The sequence below is a fragment of the Orcinus orca genome, chromosome 4, assembly GCF_937001465.1.
Source record: "Orcinus orca chromosome 4, mOrcOrc1.1, whole genome shotgun sequence".
Lineage (NCBI taxonomy): Eukaryota > Metazoa > Chordata > Mammalia > Artiodactyla > Delphinidae > Orcinus > Orcinus orca.
Window position 1 is genome coordinate 74,138,892 of NC_064562.1, and position 26,958 is coordinate 74,165,849.

Genomic DNA, 26,958 nt, shown 5'->3' on the forward strand with positions numbered 1-26,958 from the left:
TGCAACAAAAAGAATAAAATACATAGGAATAAACCTACCTAAGGAGACAAAAGACCTGTATGCAAAAAACTATAAGACACTGATGAAAGAAACTAAAGATTATACAAACAGATGGAGAAATATACCATGTTCTTGGATTGCAAGAATCAACACTGTGAAAATGACTATACGACCCAAAGCAATCTACAGATTCACTACAATCCCTATCAAACTACCAAGGGCATTTTTCACAGAACTAGAAGAAAACGTTTCAAAATTTGTATGATACACAAAAGACCCCAAATAGCCAAAACAATCTTGAGAAAGAAAAATGGAGCTGGATGAATCAGGCTTCTTGTCTTTAGACCATACTACAAAGCTACAATAATCAAGAGAGTATGGTACCAGCACAAAAACAGAAATATAGATCAATGGAACAGGATAGAAAGCCCAGAGATAAACCTAGGCACATATGGTCAGCCTATTTTTGATAAAGGATGCAAGAATATACAATGGAGAAAACACAGCCTCTTCAATAAGCAGTGCTGGAAAAACTGGACAGCTCCATGTAAAAGAATGGAATTAGAACACACCCTAACACCATACACAAAAATAAACTCAAAATGGAATAAAAACCTAAGTGTAAGCCCAGACACTATAAAACTCTTAGAGGAAAACATAGGCAGAACTCTGCATGACATAAATCACACCAAGATCGTTTTTGACCCACCTCCTAGAGAAATGGGAATAAAAACAAAAGTAAACAAATGGGACCTAATGAAATTTAAATGCTTTTGCACAGCAAAGGAAACAATAAATGAGACGAATAGAAAACCCTCAGACTGGGAGAAAATAATTGCAAATGAAGCAACTGACAAAGGATTAACCTCCAAAATTTATAAGCAGCTCATGCAGCTCAATATCAAAAAAACAAACAACTCAATCCAAAAATGGGCAGAAGACCTAAATAGATATTTCTCCAAAGAACACAGATTGCCCATAAACATATGAAAGAATGCTCAACATCTTAATCATTAGAGAAATGCAAATCAAAACTACAGTGAAAATGCAAATCAAAACTACCTCACACCAGTTAGAATAGCCATCATCAAAAAATCTACAAACAATAAATGCTGAAGAGGGTGTGGAGAAAAGGGAACCCTCTTACACTGTTGGTGGGAATGTAAATTGATACAGTCACTATGGAGAACAGTATGGAGGTTCTTTAAAAAACTAAAAGTAGAATGACCATACGACCCAGTGATCACACTAGTGGGCATATACCCTGGGAAAAGAATAATTCAAAAAGAGTCATGTACCACAATGTTCACTGCAGGGCTATTTACAGTAGCCAGGTCATGGAAGCAACCTAAGTGTCCATCAACAGATGAATGGATAAAGAAGATGTGGCACATATATACTGTGGAATATTACTCAGCCATAAAAAGAAACAAAATTGAGTTATTTGTAGTGCGGTTGATGGACCTAGAGACTGTCATACAGAGTGAAGTAAGTCAGAAAGAGAATAACAGATACCGTACACTAACACATATATATACAGAATCTTAAAAAAAACAAATCTTTATGAAGAACCTAGGTACAGAAGAGGAATATAGACACAGATGTAGAGAATGGACTTGAGAACTCGGGGAGGGGTAAGGGTAAGCTGGGATGAAGTGAGAGAGTGCCATGGACTTATATATACTAGCAAATATAAAATAGATAGCTAGTCGGAAGCAGTCAGATAGCAAAGGGAGATCAGGTCCATGCTTTGTGACCACCTAGAGGGGTGGGATAGGGAGGGAGGGAGAGAGACGCAAGAGGGAGGGGATATGGGGATATATGTATATGTCTATCTGATTCCCTTTGTTATAAAGCAGAAACTAACACAACATTGTAAAGCAATTATACTCCAATAAAGATGTTAAAAAACAAACAGACAAAATGAAATAAAGTAGATACTTAAAATCACAGTCATTCTACTATTTTTTTAGGGAAGGAAAACTACCATGAAGATTAAGTATGACCTGCAGGTAACTTGTAAAATTCACTGGCAGTCAAAACCCTGTCCTGGGAAGCACACTCCTTCCTGGAATAGGATATTCCCCCTGACTTTGTGGGTTCAAGTCAGATGTAGAGTCAGAAATCTACATGTAATAAATTTGAAGAAGAAATTCTACCCTCAAGAATTTACCACTAGACTCACATGTTTTGTTAGAGGGCTTTTTTTTTTTGTAATATTTATTATAAATGTAGTTAACAGCTATATTTAATGACTATATACTACATTAGAAAGAAAACATGATAAGGGCCAGAATCTTATCCATCTTATTCACTGGTGCATGCTGACTGCTTAACATGGTACCTATATTAATTGCATACAAGATTCAACTGTTGAGTAAATTTTGTAATTTTTTTGAGTTAAACTAAAAACATTGTTGAGGAAATAAAATGTTAATGCCTCAAATGCGGCCATATTTTTCATAAATTAAATTTCTGTTTTTTTCTTCTTTGTATATGTCATCAGCATATTAAAAAAGCAACTATACATTTTCAAAAGGGCTAGACAGATGAGATGATTATATGATAGGTGCCTGGATTAGAAATAAAATGTAGAAGACATACTGTTTTGAAGTCATTATCATCTCTTGGTTCAGAAACAATTTTGTGAATTACATAATATATATACTTTTTGCTCAATATTTGAAGAAACAGAATACTACATATTACTAAGCCAGTTAGAAAATGAATATCATACTTAAAACTTGCAGATGTAATTCAAATTTTTAGCATTAGGAGACTCTTAGAAGTTATTAACTACCTTGAAAAAGAATTTGGACCTCCTGATTCTCTTCTAAGTAGACTCCAAGTGTATCTGTTTCATGTTACTGTAGATAGTCTCTATCAAATTTCACAATATGCTATTCAATATCAAGCTGAATAGGATAATTATAATTTTTGTAACTTCTTGTTTGACTAAAAAGAAAGTTAATAATAAAAAAAAGAGCCAATGCAAGAGGGACAGTTTGTCTCTCCTTTCTGTCTCCCTAAAGCAGGAAATAAATCTCTCATATGACAGGTACACTCCCTGCATCTGGAAGTAGGACACTCTTATCACCAGAGATAGGGAATTTGGGGCCAAGAAGCCTGCGTAAACAAACCTTGTTACCTCTTTAATTTACTACCCTAAGCCCAAACTCTGTTTAGATTTTTCTCTGATTAAGCACCCAAAGGCTATCTTTCTTTGTCCTGTCCACTCTTCACAAATGTATGGTTTCTTTGTCTAAAAAATATAAAAGCTTCCTGCTTTGGCCACTTCCTAGGTCCTATATCTATGAGACCTCCATACACATAAATTAAAATGTGTTTCTTCTTCTCCTGTTTAAAAAAAAAAAAAAAATCAAGCTGAAGAAAGCTGACATGACCAGTCCTTTCTTGCCAAATTTTTGAAAATTTAATTAGACATTTGACTTCAAGAAGGCAATGTTAAAAACTAAATAAACTTTATCCTTTTAACCTTATTGACTGACCAAAGTAACATGAAAACATCAATACTTCATCTGCAGTGAGAACTCATATTGGATGAACTTTGTCTCTGTCAAGGATATGACTACTTATGGAGGTGATGGAGCCAGACTTAAAATCAAATTACTCTGATGTGACAGCTTAATCTCAGACTTAACATAATCTTTATTCTACCACTGTGAACCTTCTTGGTGATTTAATAATACTCAATTTAAGGGTATAACATTATTAGCTTTAGGCATGCCAGTTAGAATTCTGGCATGCTAAATCTTTGGTTTGCCTAAAACTCTCATTAAAAATAGAATACATTTCGGTTGGAACTAAAGTGATCCATTTCCTTTGAAGCTTTAGAAAAGTGAACACGGCAGTTTAAAGGTTAATCTGGTTACTTTATGTAAGAAACTAAATAAACAGTGGTAATATTGAGTTAAAGTATGATAATAGAAGAGCGCAAAACAAAAGGATACATTTTCTGTTATTATTCCAATTATTGCTTTTCTTTTCACAAAAGTGAAGATAATTAAGCCTCACAAGACTAAGAATAAAAGAAAAAAAAAACCTGTCCTTAACTTTAAGTACTTTCGTTTATGGATTTTGGCATTTTTCCCTGAGTTCTAAATTACTTTCACACAGGGAAGTTTTATAAAAAATGAAATTATACAATAGTTTCGGGACACGAAGAAATCGCTAAGGAGCAAAAGGATTGGAGCATGTTAATTTTCAAGAAAAGAACTCACATTTTTCCATGAATAGTCAAGAACACACTGAAGCTACCCACTACGTGTTTGTGGAAGGATTAGGGTCATTGAATTCTTCAAAGTATAAGAAATTCAACAAACTAAAATAATAATTGTAGTATGAGATTGAACTGGCGACGGTTCTTCAAAATTTAAAAACAGTTCTCCGTGTGTGTGTGTGAGAGAGAGAGAGAGACAGATAGACAGACAGACCGAATGACTAACAGATAGAAGGCAAACGAAACTCAACCAGTACCTTGATTGTACAGTTCTTTATATGGAGTTTGAAAAATAGAGAGGGACAAAAGAAGCGTAGAGACGAGGGAAGGAAAGGAATGCCAAAACGAATTAAGAAGAAAACTGAGAGGATGGGATTAGATATTATGTAAAAGATAATATTTTCACATAAGTCAGAGGAAGAACTTAGTAAAGGAGGAGATAGTAAATAGTCACAACTACTGCAGAGATATTGAAGAATAAGTTCTGAGAAAATAAAGTTTGACTCAAAAGAAAGTTTCAGATGGTTTTTGATAAAATGTTACCAGTAAATCGGTGGAGGAAAAAGATGGCGAGGAGGTAGCTACTAAATGCTTAAGGAATATCATTAAGTTAAGAAACAAAAACAAAAAAAACCCCTCCCAGCCTTGTGTCACTACAGAAATTAGTTCACATGTGTAGTAGTCCCTCTGTTTCTGAGTAGTTTAAAGTTATTTTGGTTCTCTTGCCATAGGCATTTTGATTAAGGTAGTTGCACTACCTGTCACAGATACTTCTAAAGTTTATTTAATGAAAACTCTCCAAATCAAGTGACTATACAGATTCATAGAACACATGCCTCAAACGTTAGCAAAGGCTAAGATTTGTCAGTGGTGTTGGGTCAGTCATTTTGGTGGAGAATTAAAAGTCACAGGTTCAATCCCATTCAGCTTGAAAGTGTCTCACTGCTGTTTGAAAAGTAAGATAACACAAATGATTCTTAGTAAACCAACCGAGATCATCTTACTGGTAAAGATCATTCATCTTATCACATATGAAGCAAGATAAAAATTTCCATCAATAGGGGAATGACTGAATACATTGTCTACATCAACCCATGAAATATTATAAAGCCCTTAAAAAGAATCAAAGTTATACCAGCTGACTCTGGCTAACTTCACAAGATATCATATAATGAGAAAAGCAAGATGCATGTATGATATGATCCCATACACACACACCCAGACACACACATATATAAATCTATATTCATGTAAAAATCTCCAAAGGATACCTGAGTATAGGAAGAACTGTCAAGAACATACACTAAATTGTATGTTTATATATATGTGTGTGCTTATATGTGTGTGTGTGTATATATATATATATATATATAACTTCCATCCTTGTAAAATCATGCATGTGTGTGTATATATGCATAAAGCAATGCCTAAAATAATGGTAATTACAAAGTTAGTTGAATTTATCTCCAGTTGAAGAAACTGAAGTAAACTTTACTTTCATCTTCCTTTATATTTTTGTAATATTTTTATTATTTGATCATTTATTCTTTATTTATGTAACCAGAAAAAAAGACATTTTATTGTAGAAGAAAAAAGGCAAGTGGATTGGTTTCAATGTAATCCATCAGTCTTAAATTAGCCATGGACTGCCCATTTTCTCCTAGATATTGATACTATGAGCATTCTGCAATTGTTGATACTCAATAATCAGGTATACTTGGTCTTTAAGAAACAGAGCAATAGAACTTCACATGTGTTCTATACTGAATTGTACTCTTTTTAAAATAAAAATTCGCACTTTAATTAAAACAAATTTGTAGAAGGCTGAATAATGACCCCTCCTCAATCGTCCATGCCCTAATCCCCAGAACCTGTGAATGTTTTACCTTTCATCATAAAGTGAACTTTTATGGATGTGATTAAGTTAAGGATTTTGAGATATTAAGATAATCCTGAATCATCTAGGTGAGCCCATGATGAGTCTTTATGAAAGAAAGGCAACAGATTCAATGTCAGAGAAGAGACCTGAGGACAGAAGTACAGGTTAGAGTGATGTGCCTTGATGGATGAAGGGGTCACAAGCCATAGAATGCATGTGGCTTTTAGAAGATGGAAAAGTCAAGGAATCAGATTCCTCCAAAAGGAAAAGACTCCTACAAATACCCTTATTTTATACTTCTGACCTCTACACCTGTAAGAGAATAAAATTATCACCATGTTGTGATATAGTAGCAGTAGAAAACTAATGCAAAAGTTTAACAATTATTAACAGCAACAAAGCATTATAAATCAGATTCAGTTCAGAGCAAGACTTACAGAATCAGTGATAGTGATCACCCCACTCACTAACTGCAGTTTCTCTCCCTCCTTGTATTAACACAGGTTCCTACCAATGATTCCTACCTCCTGACAGAAATTCTTTTCAAGTCAAGCTAACTTCAGCACACACAACTCTAATTTTTAGGCATCAGGCTAGAGGGTAGTAAAATATTTTGTAAAAGGTAGCTGGTTAGGCTTCTCAATTCTCAGACAAGAAGATATTTTTACCAGCCTTTAACAAAATGAACAAAATCACATGAGTCAAAGGGACCTGTATTCAAATACCCACCCTCTCTCCCCACCAATCTACTAGGCATGGGAATTTGGACAAACTAAGGACTTAATTTATATTCTTGTGTTCCTTATTTTTAAAATGGGAATTATACAACATAAATAAACTGCTATGAGGATAAAATGATATTGGATACAAAGTATTTAGCATAGTGTTAGCACTTGGTACTTGCTCAGAGAACAATATCTATTATTAGGGGAAAAAAAAAAAACCTCATTTTTCTCCAGCAATTTTTCTTCTTTATATTTTAATTTTGACAAAGAGGAAGAAAATCAAGTAGAGGAATTATAGTTTATTTTTATTAAACACTCTAAGATATTCTTTCTCAATCATTTCCTGGGCCGTCAGCTTCTAAGTCACTCCAGTTTCCACTCCAATCAGAGAACGAGCTGCTAAATGTTTAATGAACTATTTGCATCAAATGGTTACCTGGCAACCATCACTAATACAAAATTGGACTTGAGTTTCTGTAAAAGTCGACAATCTACTGAAAGGATTCGAAGATAGATAAATACTAGTCCATGTCAGAATTTTAACTCTTAAAAACACACCCAGGTGGGCTCTCAAGAGCCTAAATTGTGAATGTGCAATATTATTTATAGCTTGGTATTCAGAATTTCATTATTTAGTGTTTTCAACAATAGGCTAAACACTCTATCCATATTGTATGAAAGACTAAAATAATAATACCAAACTTTTATCAAGCACTAATTACATGCCACAAACTATTTTAATTCTGATGTGTGTATTAGTTATTTGAAGAGTCAAAATAACTTTGATGTAGTGCTTACATTGAAGAGGTAAATCATATTTCTAAAGCATTAGATTCATTTGGATATTTCTGGTACACAATGAGACTCTTTGTCTCTATTATCCGTCAATGAGGCAAAAAAGATTCTGGCTTTCATTACTTAGGTAAAATAAAATGGCCTTTGTAGGTTGGTCCCTATTAGGTGTGAATCTTGAGCACTTTTAGAACCAATGATAAATGGGATTTTTAGTGAACAGCTCCTCCAGTGTTCAATCTACTGCCTGATGATAAAGATAAGGTATTTCAACATTTTAGAAAATACCATCTGATACCCCCAAGGAGCAGCAGCTGGTGAGATTCAGTCAAGTAATATAACTCATCATAAACTCTTGAATTTTGTATTAGAAACAGTGTTAATCACAAATGTAGGCCATCATTGATAAATGACAGAAGGATTGCCAGTCCTAAAGACAAAGAATAGCTTATGTTTTTCACTTTACACTTATCATTCATTCTTAAAAAGAATAACACATGCCATCTGTTGCAGGGCAGTCATTCATAATTTATGAGATCTGAGCTTGATATTTGAAAACATTTAATATGAGTATTAGTGAGTGCATGATAAAGTAGAATCAGGAATTCTTAGAGCTTTGCCTTGATAATCTCCCCAATAATATTCTTTTACTAGGCAAGCATTTTTCTTGAAGTTAAGCCTTGATGAGTCTGGGTAGATAGCTCAATAAGTAACAGATCAGGATAAAACCAAAATATGGCCATAAGAACAATTTCTGTTAGATTCTGATACACACAAGTAGCCAGCTACCAGTTCTATTGGTGCCTGAGCAATCAGAATGAATACAGAAGAAAAAAAAAAGAAAGCATTGTTGTAGAAATAAATGCATTTTATTTCCAACGAATTTGAATATGATCTTCCTTCTGAGCCTTCCCTGTTGTCTTGATAAACTTAACAGCAAAGATTTCTCTAAGTATAAGAAGAATAGGGGAGAGAACAAGTCAAGAAAAAACACATTAAAGGAAATCCTGTGTTCTGCCTTTTAAGAGATATGCATTCTTCTATTTTCTCCATAAGTACATTAGCTGGGGTTTTTGTTTGTTTGTTTTTAACTGCAGATGGTTTTTAGCAACTATGAAATCTCAATGTAACTGAGTACTGAACTTATTTCAAGCTGCTTTAAAAACTAAAACGAGAAAGGATTTGCCACAGAAATTTGGATACATATCTGACAAAGGCTCCCAAAAGTAAATAGTTAGCTTATAGTGAACATAAAAGCAAATTGCACACCCCAAAAATGTTCACTTATTGGCTTTCTCCAGGTAATTTTGAAATAAATTTATGAGAAAGGCCATGAGGCTTGAAATCTAGCTGTATGCACAGAAAAGACTGTTATTTCATAATATTGAGAAAGTTGGGTTTTTTGATAACTCAATATGCTATTGTATGTATGTAATTGTATTAATTACAGGCTATACTGAAGGCAAACAAAGACAAAATAATCCAGTAGTCACATGAGGGCCATTTTGAATTTTGAAATCTTCCTGGAAGAATGTGAATTAAAATGAGGAACTAAATTAGAATGACAAATATCAACTAAAGGGGATATATTTGAATCTTTTATATTTTTGAGACTATGCCTTAATCACTGCTTCTGTCTCTAGGCTATAGAAACCTATTCTGAAATTTAAAGAAACAGAGTAGGATGATGGATTGACAACTCAGCTTACAATTAGGTGTCAATGAGTTATAACTATATAATCATTAACTATTTCACTTATTCTGAGTCTTAGGTTGTTCACCTACAAAAAAAAACTAACAGACAGGTTTAGTTTGCTTTATGATTAAATTCCACTGTGAACAGTATAGATCCAGTGGATCCTAGATCCAGTATATGAAAACTCATATGATAAAGGCTGAACCAATATTTGTTGAATGAAATAAATGAACATGGCCAGGCTCCACCTGGAGGTATTTGAGGACATTGACACCTCTTTATCTATTGTTATCTATGGGGAGAAATGGGTCTGGAGGTAAATAATCTAGTACTAAAAGCTAACAGCAGTGAGGAAAGTATGAAACTAAAAGACGCAATGCTCAAACTCCATAGCAAGCTTGGGTGTGATTCATGCAATTTCTAGTACCAGCAGGTTAAGTCCGAAGGGGACGCAGAGCAGGAAATACGTGATAAAAGAACCCACAGAGACAACTGAGCTGAGGGTAGACTCAGAAAATCTGCTTGCTTGATGTGTCTTAGTATCACTTTTAGGTGAAAGAGAGCAACCCCATAAAAGAGAACTGGTTCAAGAACTAAATCAGATGACAGATGCCTTTGTAACTAGCTCTAAGAAAGACTAAAAATCCAGAGGTGATCTGAAATAAAAAATGAGGAACTAAGACAAAAGTCTTATCTGTGAAATTATACCAATAGTCAAGAGCAAAAGAGAAGGCTATAACTCTATGATGCCTGGGGCTCCCTGGGATAAGTTAACAGCATAACATAATTCTAAGCCCCAGTACATGATAGTATTGATCGTCAAAAAACTTCAGAAATGGATGAGATGCCAGAGCCATATTAATTTTAATAGCTATGATATACTGAAAATTTCTAACATGGCCATCACTGTACAACCTTTTTACATACATTTGATTTTAATTTTCATAGACACTGTGTGAATTATCATCCCTATTTTCTATGTGAAGAGACTCATTCACAGAGGAGTAAAACAATTTCACTAGAAAACAGCTATTAATTAGCAAAATCAGAACATAAATTCTAAGGCTCTTACTCTTAACCACTATGTTATGCTCTTGTGCTTGAGAGAACTTGATAAGGCAAAAATAGGGAAAATGTGATAGGACCTGCCACCTGCCTAAGTAATAATTAGAAATATATCATTGCCATGAAGAATACCTGAAAACAGCCACTTAACGTTTGTCTCCATATCACTTACTATTCTATTCTGCATTGGTTTCTGTTTTAATTGAAGTAGAAAGCAGTTAGCACAGAGAGGAGGAAATATATTTATAAAATATATTAATAAAAACTAAGCTGTAAGGCCAGACACCATCAAACCCTTAGAGGAAAACATAGGCAGAACACTCTATGACATAAATCACAGCAAGATCCTTTTTGACCCACCTCCTAGAGAAATGGAAATAAAAACAAAAATAAATAAATGGGACCTAATGAAACTTAAAAGCTTTTGCACAGCAAAGGAAAACATAAACAAGACGAAAAGACAACACTCAAAATGGAAGAAAATATTTGCAAATGAAGCAACTGACAAAGTAATAATCTCCAAAACATACAAGCAACTCATGCAGCTCAATATCAAAAAAACAAACAGCCCAATCCAAAAATGGGCAGAAGACCTAAATAGATATTTCTCCAAAGAAGATATACAGATTGCCAACAAACATATGAAAGAATGCTCAACATCACTAATCATTAGAGAAATGCAAATCAAAACTACAATGAGGTAAAACCTCTCACCGGTCAGAATGGCCATCATCAAAGAATCTAAAAACAATAAATGCTGAAGAGGGTGTGGAGAAAAGGGAACCCTCTTGCACTGTTGGTGTGAATGTAAATTGACACAGCCACTATGGAGAACAGTATGGAGGTTCCTTAAAAAACTATAAATAGAACTACCAAATGACCCAGCAATCCCACTCCTGGGCATATACCCTGAGAAAACCATAATTCAAAAAGAGTCATGTACCAAAATGTTCATTGTAGCTCTATTCACAATAGCCAGGACATGGAAGCAACCTAAGTGTCCATCAACAGATGACTGTATAAAGAAGATGTGGCACATATATACAATGGAACATTATTTAGCCATAAAAAGGAATGAAACTGAGTTATTTGTAGTCAGGTGGATAGACCTAGAGACTGTTATACAGAGTGAAGTAAGTCAGAAAGAGAAAAACAAATACCATATGCTAACACATATATATGGAATCTAAAAAAAAAAGAAAATGGTCAGAAGAAGCTAGGAGCAAGATGGGAATAAAGACACAGACCTACTAGAGAATGGACTTGAGGATATGGGGAGGGGGAAGGGTAAACTGTGACAAAGTGAGAGTGGCATGGACATATATACACTACCAAATGTAAAATAGATAGCTAGTGGGAAGCAGCCGCATAGCACAGGGAGATCAGCTTGGTGCTTTGTGACCACCTAGAGGGGTGGGATAGGGAGGGTGGGAGGGAGGGAGATGCAAGAGGGAAGAGATATGGGGACATATGTATATGTGTAACTCATTCACTTTGTTATAAAGCAGAAACTAACACACCATTGTAAAGCAATTATACTCTAATAAAGATGTTAAAAAATTAACAAAATAAAACAAAACAAAAACTAAGCAATATTAGTTCCTTCCCTGTCTGATTCTATGTTGATATGATTACTCTAAGGATTACAGAATAATGAGAAGATTATGGTTTCCTGGAAGTTAGAAAACAGTCATATTTATATTATAGGGGGCATGTAGACATTGTGCAATGTTTTAAGAAACAAGTAGGTTTTCATTAAGGGCTGATAAAACTAAATTAAATTAGTACATACAGAGTAGAATTGGAAGTCCATAAATATGGATTTAATTCAAGTACTACAAGTCAGTTATTGTGAAAATTTCCTGTTTGTTTAAAGTATAAGAAAATTTAAACAGAAATTCACTATATTTATTCATCTTGTCCATCTAGCTCATATATTTATAATCAACCACTTATTTACCCATTCACTATTTCTGCTGCCTCATGTAAATAGTAGATAGGTGTAATACAGTAAAACTGATTTTACTAAACACTAACTTGACTTCAGTTTGCCTTAGGTTTTGTATATTTATAGAATTAAAATGACTTTTGTCTATAACAACATGCTGTGCATCCCACATCCAGTCAATCCATGACAGGGAAGGTTTCTATGTTTACATTTTAAAAATATTGTTACAGAAATACACCATAATCTTTATTTAGAAAACAAAACTATGTCTTTACTACTCCATGTCCTAAGTAAAAATATGAATTTTTAAACTATATTAATCATTTCAGAAAAAAATATTATAGCAAGTTGTATTAGTATTCTACTGCTGCTATAACAAATTACTACAAACTTAGTGGTTTTAAACAACACAAATTGTCAGAAGTTCAAAATGGGTCTTAAGGGCTAAACTTAAGAGGTCAGCAGAGTTGTGCTCATTCTGGATGCTCTAGAGAACATTTATGTCCTTGCTCTTTCCAGCTTCTTAGAGGATACCTGCATTCCTTGGCTAGTGGCCCCTTCCTCCATCTTCAATGTTCATCACTCTAATCTCTGCTTCTGTTGTCATAGCTCCTGTTTCGAACATTAACCTCTTGCCTCCTTTTCATAAGGATATTTATGATTAGATTGGGTCTCCATGGATAATCCAGGATAATCTCCCCAACTCAAGATCCTTAATTCAATCAAATCTGCAAAGTCTCTTTGCCATTTATAATAACATATTATGGATTTCTTTGAGGGACCATTAATGAACCTACCATATAAGTATTTAATTGGGTAAAAGAATTTGGGTTTTATAGCAGGATTTTGAAAAAGTTTAAGCAATTTAAAAATTGACAACGTTCACAGGAATTGTGATCTCCTACCATTTGAGAAATTCCTCAAAAATAAAACAAAAACATTAAAGTTTATGTAGATTTTTCCCTATACTAACTAATCATTTTAACGAAGTACTATTATGTTAAAATTGCAAAATCTGAATGAAGTACTTTCCAAGCAAATTGATTGCTTTTTTTCTAGCTTCATAAGATTAATGACTATAATACAAGAAAATTAACAATGCTCTTTCATAGTATTTCAATTGATTTTACAAGAATTTAGAAAAATTTTATCTGGAAAATTAACTCTTTAGATCTCATACATCAAGTTTGCTATAAGATCTTTTTAGCAATAAACACTTTGGGGAAAAAAAAAAACCTTCACATTTTCACTACTTCTCTTCCCATACAGATGCAGTATATTTTAAAAACAAAATGTTATATTCCATGTCTCTTTAAACCTCACATGTTTATGCTATTCAATTTGAGGATCTTATAAAAATTTATTTGAATTAAGTTTAAGTGCATTAGTTCTATAATCTTACTATTTCAAATAAAGCAAGTGAGCATGGGTAAACTAATCCCCCAACTTTATTTATGTCTGTAATAACATTTTACTTCCTAAATCAAATATTTTCCTAACTTTGCCAATCCAATTAATTTTTTAATACTCTCAATTCATCTTGTTTCCTTACAATTAGCATCATGTGTACACTTACATATTATTAATCCACTATAAATATATGTATTTATTCTTTCTAGCTGTTGATGCCATTTGATATTTGGTTTATTTGATATAAGTTTACCTTTATGTTATTGTAGAATGTAATATTTTCAAAAATATATATTTTAAAAGAAATATCACTTTATTAAATTTCATTCTGCAAACATATTTTGATTCTTAATAAATCCTAGAAACTTGAAAGAAATTGCTGCTTCATTATTAATGGTATTAATAGTACTAATTGCTGGTTGGTAATTAGATTGGGTCTAAGTCACTCTCCCCCATGTTGACTGCAAACACACTGACTTTTTATCAGTTATTAGGACAAGCCAACCTCTTCCCAACCTCACACTTTTTGGAGCTAATGATCTCTCTGCTTTGAAAGCTCTTTCCCAGGCTGTTTGCCTGACTGTCTCGTTCTCATTCTTCAGGTTTCAAGTACCCTCTCTTGAGAGCAGTCTTTTATCACACCTATATAAGCTAGCCCTTTTATTGTTTTCTATTATACAACTGTGTTTATTTTCTTCTTGCATTTTATCATTTATGATTATATGTATTGGTTAATGTGTTTATTATTTACCTTATCCACGGGACCACCAGATCCATAAGGCCGAACTCTACTTTTCCCCAGCACTTAACACACTGATTAACCCATAATACATACTGATAAACTTCTATTGGTAGAATTATTGTTGGTGCAAGAACTTAATACTACATATTTTGAAAATAAAAAATATATATATGGTAACTATTTAGAGTGCTTTTACACCTATTAGCATTGATTAGATACAAACTCTAGAACAAGAGTTGTAAATTTAAGTATATTCAGAAGCCAGGAGATATTTTAAAAGAGTATAATGAACTAAGTACAATAAAATAAGAAATGGAAATGACAGGAAATAGCAAAGAGCAGACCCTATTTAAAAGGTGCAGCAACTACTCAGCTCTAGTTTCATGCAGTCCTGATGTCCTAGCCCAGATCATTACAGGACTTAGATCAGATGGACCATTTTTGTAACTGATTCATCCAAACGCAGAGTACTTAAGAGACTGTCCACTAACTCTTGTTCACTAGATCACTGGATCTTATTTTTTCAGACCTGTTTTTCACCTTTCTTCTTTTGATTCTGGAACTATTACTTTGTATTTCCCACCCTCCCTCCCGCCACAAAAGGCTTCATTTTTCAACTTAAATTAGTCAAAATTGGTTTTTGCAGATTTTCAAACAAGTATTTCTTATTAATGTATTAGTTAATTACATTAAAAATAGTTTATTATCTTTATGCTCCACACTGTGATGAGTATTAGGGCTCAGAAGAATCCCAGCATACAGGAGAGTCATGATTTCTACCCTGCCCATCTATGGGTTCATCTCCTGTCACTCTTGTGTTTTGTTTTTCATGCAAACACCAAAGTGTTTTGGTTTTATATTAACGGTAACAGTTACTTATCTTACATTGTCCCATCTGCCAAAAATTATTGCCCTTCTCATTAAAGTCTACTCATTCTTTAAGATTCAGCTCAAGAGTCATCTCTAGAAAACCTTCCCTGAAGATATACACCCCCACACACCCCCTACAAACATCAGCCGCTATGGGATGGGCATGTCTTCTAGGTGCACTGCTAACATGAAGTGCTCAGTTGCTTTGCTGAGCTAGGAACAGTGTAACTTTGGGGACCTTGAGCCTCATTTGGCTAAATTCCTCTATGGCAGAATTTTTATCCTAGCATTCTACCTAGTGTTTAGCATAGTGCCTGGTCTGCAATAGACGTTGTGTGATGAAAGGAAGATAAAAGAGGGAGGTCTTGAAAGCAAATGATATAAACTAGTTGAGAATAATTTCCATAAACATATGAAGCAGCTAGACAAGAATAGGAGAGAATTTAGGGTGAAAACTTCTAAGAAAGTATATAGTCCACCTACGCTTCCTGTTTTCCAAACTTATAATAGCAATTTTTATGAATATTTCATATTTGGGACATACAATAAAAGTTTAAATTAACTATTAAGTAATTACTGATTCACTTGAAAAAGTTTTATGAATTATATGTTAGGTGCAAGATACTGTCAAGTAGAAACTATTTAAGAAAGAAACTGGCCCCTGGCCTCCGCGCAAAGCAGGCCTCTGCTCCGTCCGGTCTGCGCTTGGAGCAGGCGTGAGCCTGGCCCTGGGGGCCGGAGGAGCCGGGCGGGGGAGCAGCGCCCCAGACGCCGTCTCCATGGCGCGCCCTCGCAGCCCCCGCCCGCGTTAACATCACGATGTCTGCCCAAGGAGAACCCCAACTTCAGTTCAAACTTACATTGGTTGGTGATGGTGGTACTGGTAAAACTACATTCGTGAAACGTCATCTGACTGGTGAATTTGAGTAGAAGTATGTAGCTACGTTGGGTGTTGAGGTCCATTCCCTTGTGTTCCATACCAACAGAGGACCTATTAAGTTCAATGTATGGGATACAGCTGGTCAGGAGAAACTTGGTGGACTGAGAGATGGCTATTATATCCAGGGTGTCATTATAATGTTTGATGTAACATCGAGAGTTACTTACAAGAACGTGCCTAACTGGCATAGAGATCTGGTACCAGTGTGTGAGAATATCCCCATCTTGTTGTGTGGCAACAAAGTGGATATTAAGGACAGAAAGGTTAAGTCAAAGTCAATTGTCTTCCACCAAAAGAAGAATCTTCAGTACTATGACATTTCTGCCAAAAGTAACTACAACTTTGAAAAGCCCTTCCTCTGGCTAGAAAACTGATGGGAGACCCTAACTTGGAGTTCATTGCCATGCCTGCTCTCGCCCCACCAGAGGTGATCATGGACCCAGCGTTGGCAGCGCAGTAAGAGCACGATCTAGAGGTTGCTCAGCCAACTGCCCTCCTGGAAGAAGATGATGACCTGTGAGAAAGTGAAGCTGGAGCCCAGCATCAGAAGTCTAGTTTTATAGGCAACTGTCCTGTGATATCAGTGGTGCAGCATGTTTGCCACTTTATTATATAGCTAAGCAGAACATGTGCTTAATCTTTGGGATGCTGAAGGAGATGAATGGGCTTCGGAGTGAATGTAGCAGTTAAAAAAAAACAAAAAAACCTTCATTTTTTTGGACCTACATATTTAGGTGTTTTGGAACACAGTTGTTTCCTCCTTGAGTTCCAAATATAAGACTGCTACAGTCACATCACAATATTCAGTGGTGGAATCTTATTTGTTACTGTCATTCCCATTTCTTTTTGTTTAGAATCAGAATAAAATTGTATTTCAAATATCTAAAAAAAAAAAAAGAAAAGAAACAAGAAAGAAACTTTGGTGGGAAGAAAAAGGAGAAAGAAAGGACGAATTTTATTGTTCTTGTTATAACTATCATTCCAAAAAAGAGAATTTAGATAACTGACATTCCTCTTATAAAGGGACAATACTTGATACATTATAGGGAGGCATACAGAAGAATAATATGAAAAACAAATTGGTTGCTAGGACTATTCTAGCATTCTTGAGGAATACAATTACAACATCAAACAATTTAGAAAAACTAAAATTCATATAATCTATATTTTTTACCATAGATCTTCCCTTTGAATTAATAAGGTCTTGTGTGTAGACAAGAGTTTCTTTTGTTTATCATTTTAGCAATGAACATAATGATTTTAGAGGATTAAATTTTGACCATATTTCCTTTTTTCTTTCAATCATTCAATATGCCTTAACTGAATGTCTCCTATGTATCAGAAACTGGAAAAGGTACTGAGGCATTGGGAATCAATTTATATCTTGACATTCTGTGATATTTTTAAAATTTAACATATGGGTTAATTTCAGCATGAGTTTTAAAATATGTAATTATTTATTTACATAATAGGAGCCAGAGTGTGAACATATTAAAATATGCACTCAGTTGAATATTACTTGCAAAATGTATTTAGTTATTTATAACTAAATATTTAAAGGCTTTTGTTCATTTTAAATGCTGAAAGATAGTACTTTTTTCTTTTAGTAAAAAAAGACAAAATAGCAGATTATATAATTAATTGTAAATATTAATTTCCAACATTACTTGTTTTGCATGTCTTTCCATAAAGACAATCACATACATAACTTCAGATGGTTAATATGAATGGTGAGAAAGTCTGTAAGTGCTATAAAATAAGATTGGTTTAACCAAACACTCATTTCTTTTTTTTTTTTTTTTTACATCTTTATTGGAGTATAATTGCTTTACAATGGTGTGTTAGTTTCTGCTTTATAACAAAGTGAATCAGTTATACATATACATATGTTCCCATATCTCTTCCCTCTTGTGTCTCCCTCCCTCCCACCCTCCCTATCCCACCCCTCTAAGTGGTCACAAAGCACCGAGCTGATCTCCCTGTGCTATGCGGCTGCTTCCCACTACCAAACACTCATTTCTAGTGGCTCTCCAATTGTGTGCTTCCCCCATCTATTTCAAAGAAAATCTACCAGCAGAGAAGATTACTGAATAAGTAATATGTACTTTGTATTTTTAAAAAGAAGAAACAAAGAACTGAAGAGAAATGCTGGACTGTGAGAGAAGACAAACACTTTTTGAGTGTAATGTGTGTGAAACTGTATGCCTTGGAAAAAAGACAAATTATCAGCAGGATACAAAGTAAAGCTAAAGTAAAGATTTTTTGCTCAGAAATACTCTATATAGGTGGTTAGTTGTTTTACTGTTTTCTCTCTAACACAAGTCATCCCCGTAAACTGGCTAAATGAAGGAAGCTCTACTTAAAGATGCCACAATTTCCATCCCAAATCAGGCTAGAAGTGATGGGGTGGGGTGAGAAGAAGGAAGCTGCAAAAACAAAACTGTGGCATTGGTAAATGCTGAGGTTTAACCTCTTGAATATTTGGGTCATCTCCTAGGGAGGAAATATCACGAAGGAAGAAAATCAAACCTCAAAAGAAAAGGCAAAGGCTATAAAAGTCATACTGGAACTAAGGTGTCACAGGAACAGAGAAAAGTATTGATTCAACTGTCCCCAAAACAGGCTATCTGTTGAACCCAAACAAGAAATTACAGACAGTAGAAAGAAAAGATTAAATACAACTTTAGTGATTTTGAAAAAACTGTGTACAAGACACTCAAAAAACTGAGTATAAGACAAATTCAGTAGCCTCACTAAATTGTTTAAAATTCCTAATTTTCCTTATTTTATTTCCCACTGTCATCTTTTCAAAACAAGCCACACCATTTGGTTGATTTAGGTTAAAGTCCTCTTAAAAATTTCAGTGTTCATTTATACACCAATTTACTGACTCCTAAAACTCTGCAAAAATTATTGCAAGCTTATCTTAGATGTTTTTAATTTTCCTTCTCCTGTGTGATACAATAAACTTTGTTGAATTTTTCTATATTACCTCTTATATACTTATATATCACTAATATTGATGTTTTTCTATATATTTTTGTTTTTCTATATTTCTATATTTTCTTTCGATATTTTCCATGAAAATGTATCACCTTAAAAATCAATATTACCACAGAAACATATATACACAGAGCATATATAAAAAAAGAAAATATCAATAATATTTTTCCACATATCAATATTAAGAAAACATTCATAACAAAGTATATCACCATATACACTGCAGTTTGTCATCTTAAATTCAAAATGAAAATGGATATTATTAAATTATATAACAAACAGAACCTAAGAGTATTTGTTGTTTGGTTGTTTATTCAGTTGTTCAGTTAGAAAATTTTCAAATATTAATATTGAATCCTAAATATGAAGTCTGTCTGCTACTAATACAATAGGGTCTTTTAACAAGCATATTAATTAAGTACAAGGATTTTCTCCTATAATACAGGTAATTTAAACAACTTTTTAAGTTACTACTTAGATAAGAGCCTCATTCTAAATTGTCGGTGGTGTTTTTATAGCACAAATTAGTCTTTGCCATAAAGCTTCATTAGGTGTTTGGGAAAATAAAAGTTGCAGTGATTCAGCTGTTTTAAGAAAAGAATACAAACCTCTTAAAAGTAAGTAGCAAAAGAAAGAAGAAAAAGGGTCCGGGCCCTTGAAGCATTTGCTTTCACTATGTACCTTTACTGTACCGATGAAAGTTAAATATTGAACACCACTGAATAACTCTTGAAAATATAAAGGGTAAAATCTAGGGGGAGAACTATAGCTGCGTCCTTAAGAACAGGTATTACAGAAAAACTCAACTCTTGGCTCTGCCATTTCCTAGCTATTCTACATTTTACATGAAACATTTTACTAATCCTATTGAGTATGTTTCCTCTTCAGTAAAGTGCTGACACTCATACCTAACAGGGAGGAGAGTGTGAGAATTAAATAAAATAATGTATGTAAACATATAAGCCATGTAGTAAATGTTAATAAATGAAAGCTATTTTAATAAGTGAATATTTTCAGCAATGGAAAAATCAGTGTTTTTTTATGCTGGAGAAAAGAAAAAGAGCTTATTATTAACTAAATCAGAACTTGTAGTAGCCCACCCCTTATCCACAGGGAGTACATTCTAAGACGCACAGTGGATTCCTGAAACTGCAGATAGCACCAAACCCTATATATACTGTTTTTCTTCCTATACATACATATCTATGATAAAGTTTAATTTATAAATTAGGCACAGTAAGAAAATATCCAAATTTCCAGCATGACTCCTCTTGCATTTTGGGGCCATTAAAATATGGGTTACTTGAACACAAGCACTATGATAGTGTGACAGCTGAAGTGTTAGATGATTGACTAACAAGTGGGTAGCATATATAGTGGATACACTAAACAGGGGGATGATTCACGTCTCGAGTAGGATGGCATATTTCATCATGCTACTCAGAATGGCACATGATTTAAAACTTATGAATTGTTTATTTCTGGAAAGTTCCATTTAATATTTTCAGACTGAGGTTGACCATGGATAACTGAAACCAAGGAAAGTGAAATCACAGATAACAGGGGACTACTGTACTATAGATGAGGGAAAGTCTATAAGGTGAGATCCAGAAAATTTTAATAGCTTACCTGAGGCTAAAGGATCCAGAATTTTTGTTAAGTAACCAGGCTTCCTGATATCTGGCCATTTTTCTACTAAACCAGCTTACCTTTCAAATGAGTCACTATAGTTTATGTTACGGTTTTTACTTTCTTTTGGATTATTTTCTTTTAAGTTCATGTTAAATTTTCTAAATGAGTTTCCAGTTACGCATTACACTTTTAACTGAAACATACTGAAGATAATTTAAACAAACGCAATTATACTATATCATATAAATTAAACTGTGTATAAACTGGAAAGTGGTTGCACCTGTGTTTATAATTCTTATTTAATGAAACAATCAGTTAAATATTTTAATATAATATGAACATACTTCTAAGGCAATCAGTACATTTTCAGGATTACCAAAAACCTGAAAATGTAGGATATTCAGGAATCAAATTGCCCAACTCTAAAAATTTATGAGAGACGAAATCTGTGGTAAACCACAATCCTTTTATACAAAAGTGTATGAGCAAGTTCTTATCTATATTGAAATGATTTAAGATGATTTTTCAGAATGAGTTTGGCAGAGGAATTTGGAGTAGTTATCCTTAAAGGAACTCTGAAGAAATACAGAAAACTGAAGAAAGAGCTGTGAAATTCTTTAAATTTTAAAAATTGTGAAAAAAATATTTGACAAAACTTCTTCAGCTTTCATGTTGCAATGATTGTAAGTTTCTTAAAACTGTCTTTAAAAATGAGGCATACCTTATTTAATATATTTTTTAAATGCCTTTGGAAATAGCTATTCTACATATTTCACAAAGATCTTATTATGCAACCTAAGTATAACTGTCACAGTTCTAAAGTGGACTACAAATTTTATTTCTTTAAAGTATCACTAATGAACAATAAATGGTCATTTAGCTTTATATTTTTATAGACGGGTTCCTGGAGATAACAATATAAGAAGCATAACCTCAATTGAGATTTCAATAAAACCTATACACTTATGCTTTTTCACAACAAAGAAAGTAAGCTTATAAAACTTCCCTAGATAAACTTTCTCTATTCAATCACACTGTAAATAAGGGAACAATGAAATTTTCTCTTGATTGCTTTCATTATTACTTTTAAATTTCAATTCATTTCTTGCTGGCCAAATTTCTCTATTGTTATTGGAGTACACACACTTACAGCTCATGAGCAATGTGCTGCTTTTTAAATAAACATCAATGAGACAAACCTAGAACTACCTCTTGACACAGTAAACTTGCTGACCCCCAGATGCTTTGTTTCTTCTGAGATATCAAGGGAAGTTGGAACCTGGGATTTGTTTATGAGGAGTTTTCTACCTCTGGGATGAGCTGCATATGTAATACAAGAATACAGGATTTCCTGAGTGATCTTCACTAAGGTATCCCATGAATAATTAACTAGTCAGATCAAAAATATTTCTTTTGAGATGATGATTCTACCTTTGGATAAAAAAGTCAAGAAAGGGCTTCCCTGGTGGCGCAGTGGTTGAGAGTCCGCCTGCCGATGCAGGGGACATGGGTTCGTGCCCCGGTCCGGGAAGATCCCACATGCCGCGGAGCGGCAGGGCCCGTGAGCCATGGCCACTGGGCCTGCGTGTCCGGAGCCTGTGCTCCGCAACGGGAGAGGCCACAACAGTGAGAGGCCCGCGTACCGCAAAAAAAAAAAAAAAAAAAAGGGTCACTTTTGATTGTTTGATTTTTCATTACTCCCGAAGAAAAAAGAAAAGTTGTTGGTATATATCATTTCTGACATAAAGGTTGCAAAGACACAGTTCTTGAGACTGTAAAAGATACATTCTCTAAACAGTGCTTTAGTCCATGTAATCCTTGTATTTTCTTTCCAATCTGCTCTCTCTGGGTGAATATATTTCTACTTCTCAATATCTTGGCAGCACAGGAAGCTTAGATATAATTGTTCCTATCAAATTCAAGATTTATCATTTTCTATACTACTATATATACAAGTATATTATTCACTTTCATTTCTGTTTGCTTGGACCTGGAGGGATATAGTAGTGCCATACCACTCTTTCATCGTTTTTCTAAATATTTTATATTCTTGCATTAAGAAAAGAGCTTTAGAATAGATACTGATATACAGAAATATATAGTCAAAATTAAATGCTGCAGGATCATGCAGGCAACACCTAATTCTTCCAAGGGTGGGGAAAATGTAAGACCCTGAAAAGTTAAAATTAGCCAGTTTTTAAATATAATTTATGTGATTATTTTTATGTTTTCATAGAGACTATGTTGTCAATGCATGCAAAACAAAGCTTAATATCTTTCCTTTTTATAAGAAAAGTACAGGAATATACATACTGTAAGGGACACATTCATACTGCACTTCAAGGTATTTATAGGTTCCCGGACATGGGTCTGGAAAAACATCGGGACCTGCCACCACTGCACACTGGGTTCTGTTATTGCACCTGAAGTCAAAAGAGAAGAAAAGAAAAAAATAATAAGTTTCTACATAGTTAAATCATTATTAACACCAATACCAATTTTATTTTAGTTCCTAATTACACAGATTTAAATAAGGTTTTGGTCAATTTAGGGTTTTAGACTTGTTAAGGAAATATCTACAGTATACCTAAAAAAAAACTAGACATTAAAAACTTCATTCAGTTTATTCATATTAACTAATTTAATATTTGATTGAACACAGCATGATTTTGAGTTAGGAGTTAAATACTGCTTAAGCAACATTAACTGGCCCATAGGATATTGCCAATGTGAAGACAGGATGATTTGGTAGGAAAAACTCACTCTCTTATTAAAAAAAATAATTAAGAAAATAGAACCACAGAGCTTTACTTAGGCAGTAGTAAAATAAATTCACTGATTATCATATTATTTATTTTATAGGCAATGAACATATGGTGTTGAAATGCTTTTAGCCAAACCTAAAAAATAAAATCAGTAAAAACTTTAAATATTAAAATATATCTAAAAATTTAATTTATATAAATTAATATAATAATAAACTAATCCCATAAGTAAAACCATTTTTAAGAATGGACTCATATTCCTTATGTACAGCCAAATAACGACACTAACCTTAAAGACTGCTATTCACAAATGCCAATATCCTATAATTTAGAATAACTTTAAATCTCCAAAGAGAATAATCAGACATCACTATTGAAACAGAAACACAAACTAGGCATATTTTGTGGCAATTGGGCTAAATAGATCTGGGTTAGCAGATTTACTCATGGGTAAATAAATATACATATAATGAAATTGATTCCTGCTCTGAAAAAGACACCCAAGGTCAGAATGGCCTCCTTACAGTCAATTTTACTCCGAAACTTTCTAGACCCAATAGAGTTCCTCCCTTCCTTCCTTCCTTCCTCCCTTCCTCTCCCTCCCTCTCTTCCTTTCTTCCTTCCTTCTTTCTTTTCTTTTCTTTCTTTTTCTTTCTGCCCTTCCTTCCTTCCTTCTTTCCTTCCCTTCTTTCTTTCCTTCCTTTCTTAAAAAGATGCTGCCTTTTTTGATATGACCAATACCTCTGAATCCTTGCAAGGCTACTAGTTGGATAAGGAGCATTTAGGGCAGAACTCATTTTGATTTAGAGTGAAAATGCTTTGAGTTTACTTAAGGCTATCATTTGCCAGGCTTACTGAGGATTTTATTTAGTCCCTAAATTAAAATTGATTCATTAGTAAATGTCTTAAACTGAAAAATACATTTCGTGTTATCAGTGGAAGATTAATAAAAGCCAATATTCCATTCTCATCAGTCAGTTTAGCATAACAGCTAATCCTGAGGGTCAACATGTTCTAAAGTTCTCTTGTGTAGATTTAGTGTCTAAAGATGATTATCAGACAATTGTATAATAACATTAATGTAAATGTGGCTGTCCTCAACATGCATTACAAATAGGTAGTGCAAATATTTTAGTGTATTGACACTTTTTAAAAATAGCAGTACTTTCCTATTACATAGAAAACCCTTAAGAGGAAGCTGTCTCAAGTTAAAAGACATGTTTTTGCAGTTAAAGCAATACAATTTTCACATCATGCCTTGAAAAAATAAACTCATAAATCTATCTCAGGATTTTATACAATGAGCAGCTATATAAACTCAGTTATATCCATAATTGTTACAGAAACAATCAGCTATTATCAAAAATGCATTCAAAGTAGAAATAATGAAAAATGAAAGTATACATTATAAAATTTGATATTTAAATATTTTGTAAATATAATATTATTGCTGATCTCAAATCATTAAATTATAATGTTTAAAATAAATATATATATACACATATTATATATATTATGTTTTGTCTCTTGGCCTACTGTTGTTTTACTGCCTACTATCGTCCTTTTTTCTAATTACTACAGCTCTTATAATAATAAAATTAATTTACAATCTGTGTCTATTCTTACAATTTTCAGATGTAAATGGGCAATTACAAATCTTTTATTATTTAAACAATCAATGTTGGATATCAACAAACCAAATTACTAGTCATTTTTGAGTAGGGCATAAAGGTTAAAATTTACAATTATGGAAGTGTTTGTTTCACAGAAAATTGTCTTGAATCAAAAAGAATTTCATATGGTTATATATGTATAGATCAGATATTAAAATATAATATGGACATTAGACACATCCACCCATCCATTTAGTTATCTAAACATGTGAACTGATCATTTGCATATTATATACTATTTAATTTGCAAAAATACTATTTATGTGTATGTAAAAAAACTGAAATAAGCGACATTTGTTATAAACATTAGACATTGTAATGAGTCCCAAATATCTTACTTAATGTTAACCAAAGAAGAATCAAGAAAGCCTTCTACCTGGTGAGATAGTGTATGTGAAGAGGTATATAAACCAACACATTCTACACAAATAATATACTGCAATCATTGTCATCATTGTTCTGTAGAAAACAATGCTTTACAGCATTTACTTTTCAAAATAATTTACATTCTATTATGATTTCTATATCAAATGCTTTTTATAAATTAAGATACTGAAAAATCAAAAGGTAGGCAACATCTGGAATATTATTTTTGTATAAGATATAATACTGATTGTTTAAAGACTAGCTACATTTCAAAAACAGGAGTTTAAAAGTCTGTCTTCTTTTTTATGATTTCAGTCGCTGTGAGTCAAAATTAAATTAACCTTAATATTAGATTAAAGATTATTGATCAATTTACACCAGTAAGAGTACTTTTATAATTATATCAAAGTCGTCAAAAGTAAATTCATCCTAAATACGCTTGATGATAAAAGGGAAATAAAATAATTGAATGTTCCAATGTGCTTTACACTCAGATTTGTCTTTATATTTACTTTTAATTTAAATATAAAAAATGATTTTCAGTAACCCTGATACTAAGGATATTCTTAAAACCCATAGTAAAGGATGAGAAAAGACTACAATGATATGGTCAAATGTATCCTAATCTACTAATATCCACAGAAAAAATGCCATAATCTTATAAAAGCATTAAGGCTTCAACTTTTCATAAAAGTTTCACTATTTTTTCATTGGAAAATTTATGCAATAAAATTTTTCTACCCCAACAATAGACAATTTTCAAATAAAGTATTTGATAAAAAAAAAAAAAGCAGATGACAATAACAAATACCAGATAGAATTCTCAAAGGAATCTATTGGAGTTTCGATTTTTACATATATAACATGGAGGTCAGTTATTTTACTACCTCACAGAGTTGACGTGCTTATAAAAATGCATTAAAAATTTGTAAAGTATCACATAAATGCACACGGTATACTATTTGTTGCTGTAACTATCCACATTGTTATCATTATTAACATCAGTCATTTGCTTTGGGATGGGTTAATAACACTTCATTCCAGATAGACTGAGTCTTTTGAGAGAAACCTACAACACAGAAGAAGTGAGTGACACACAGACAAGCACATAGATGCTTTGGATTAAGAGTAGAAACAGGAAAAAACAGATTCACGTTTTTTTAAAAAAGAAAGCCAAATAAATTAGTTGTATGCAAAGTACATTACCCGGGA

The 26,958-nt window shown here is 33.3% G+C and overlaps 1 protein-coding gene and 1 pseudogene across 1 annotated transcript in view; one reads left to right on the forward strand and one right to left on the reverse strand.

Annotated features, from left to right (window-relative positions):
* ADGRL3 (adhesion G protein-coupled receptor L3) overlaps positions 1 to 26,958 on the reverse strand; it is an 868,464-nt gene that overhangs the window by 376,405 nt on the left and 465,101 nt on the right. The window contains exon 6 of the mRNA XM_049709340.1: positions 23,256 to 23,365. Coding sequence (XP_049565297.1) covers positions 23,256 to 23,365 — 110 coding nt within the window. The remainder of the gene's footprint in view (positions 1 to 23,255; positions 23,366 to 26,958) is intronic.
* Positions 16,187 to 17,192, forward strand: LOC101280389 (GTP-binding nuclear protein Ran-like; annotated as a pseudogene).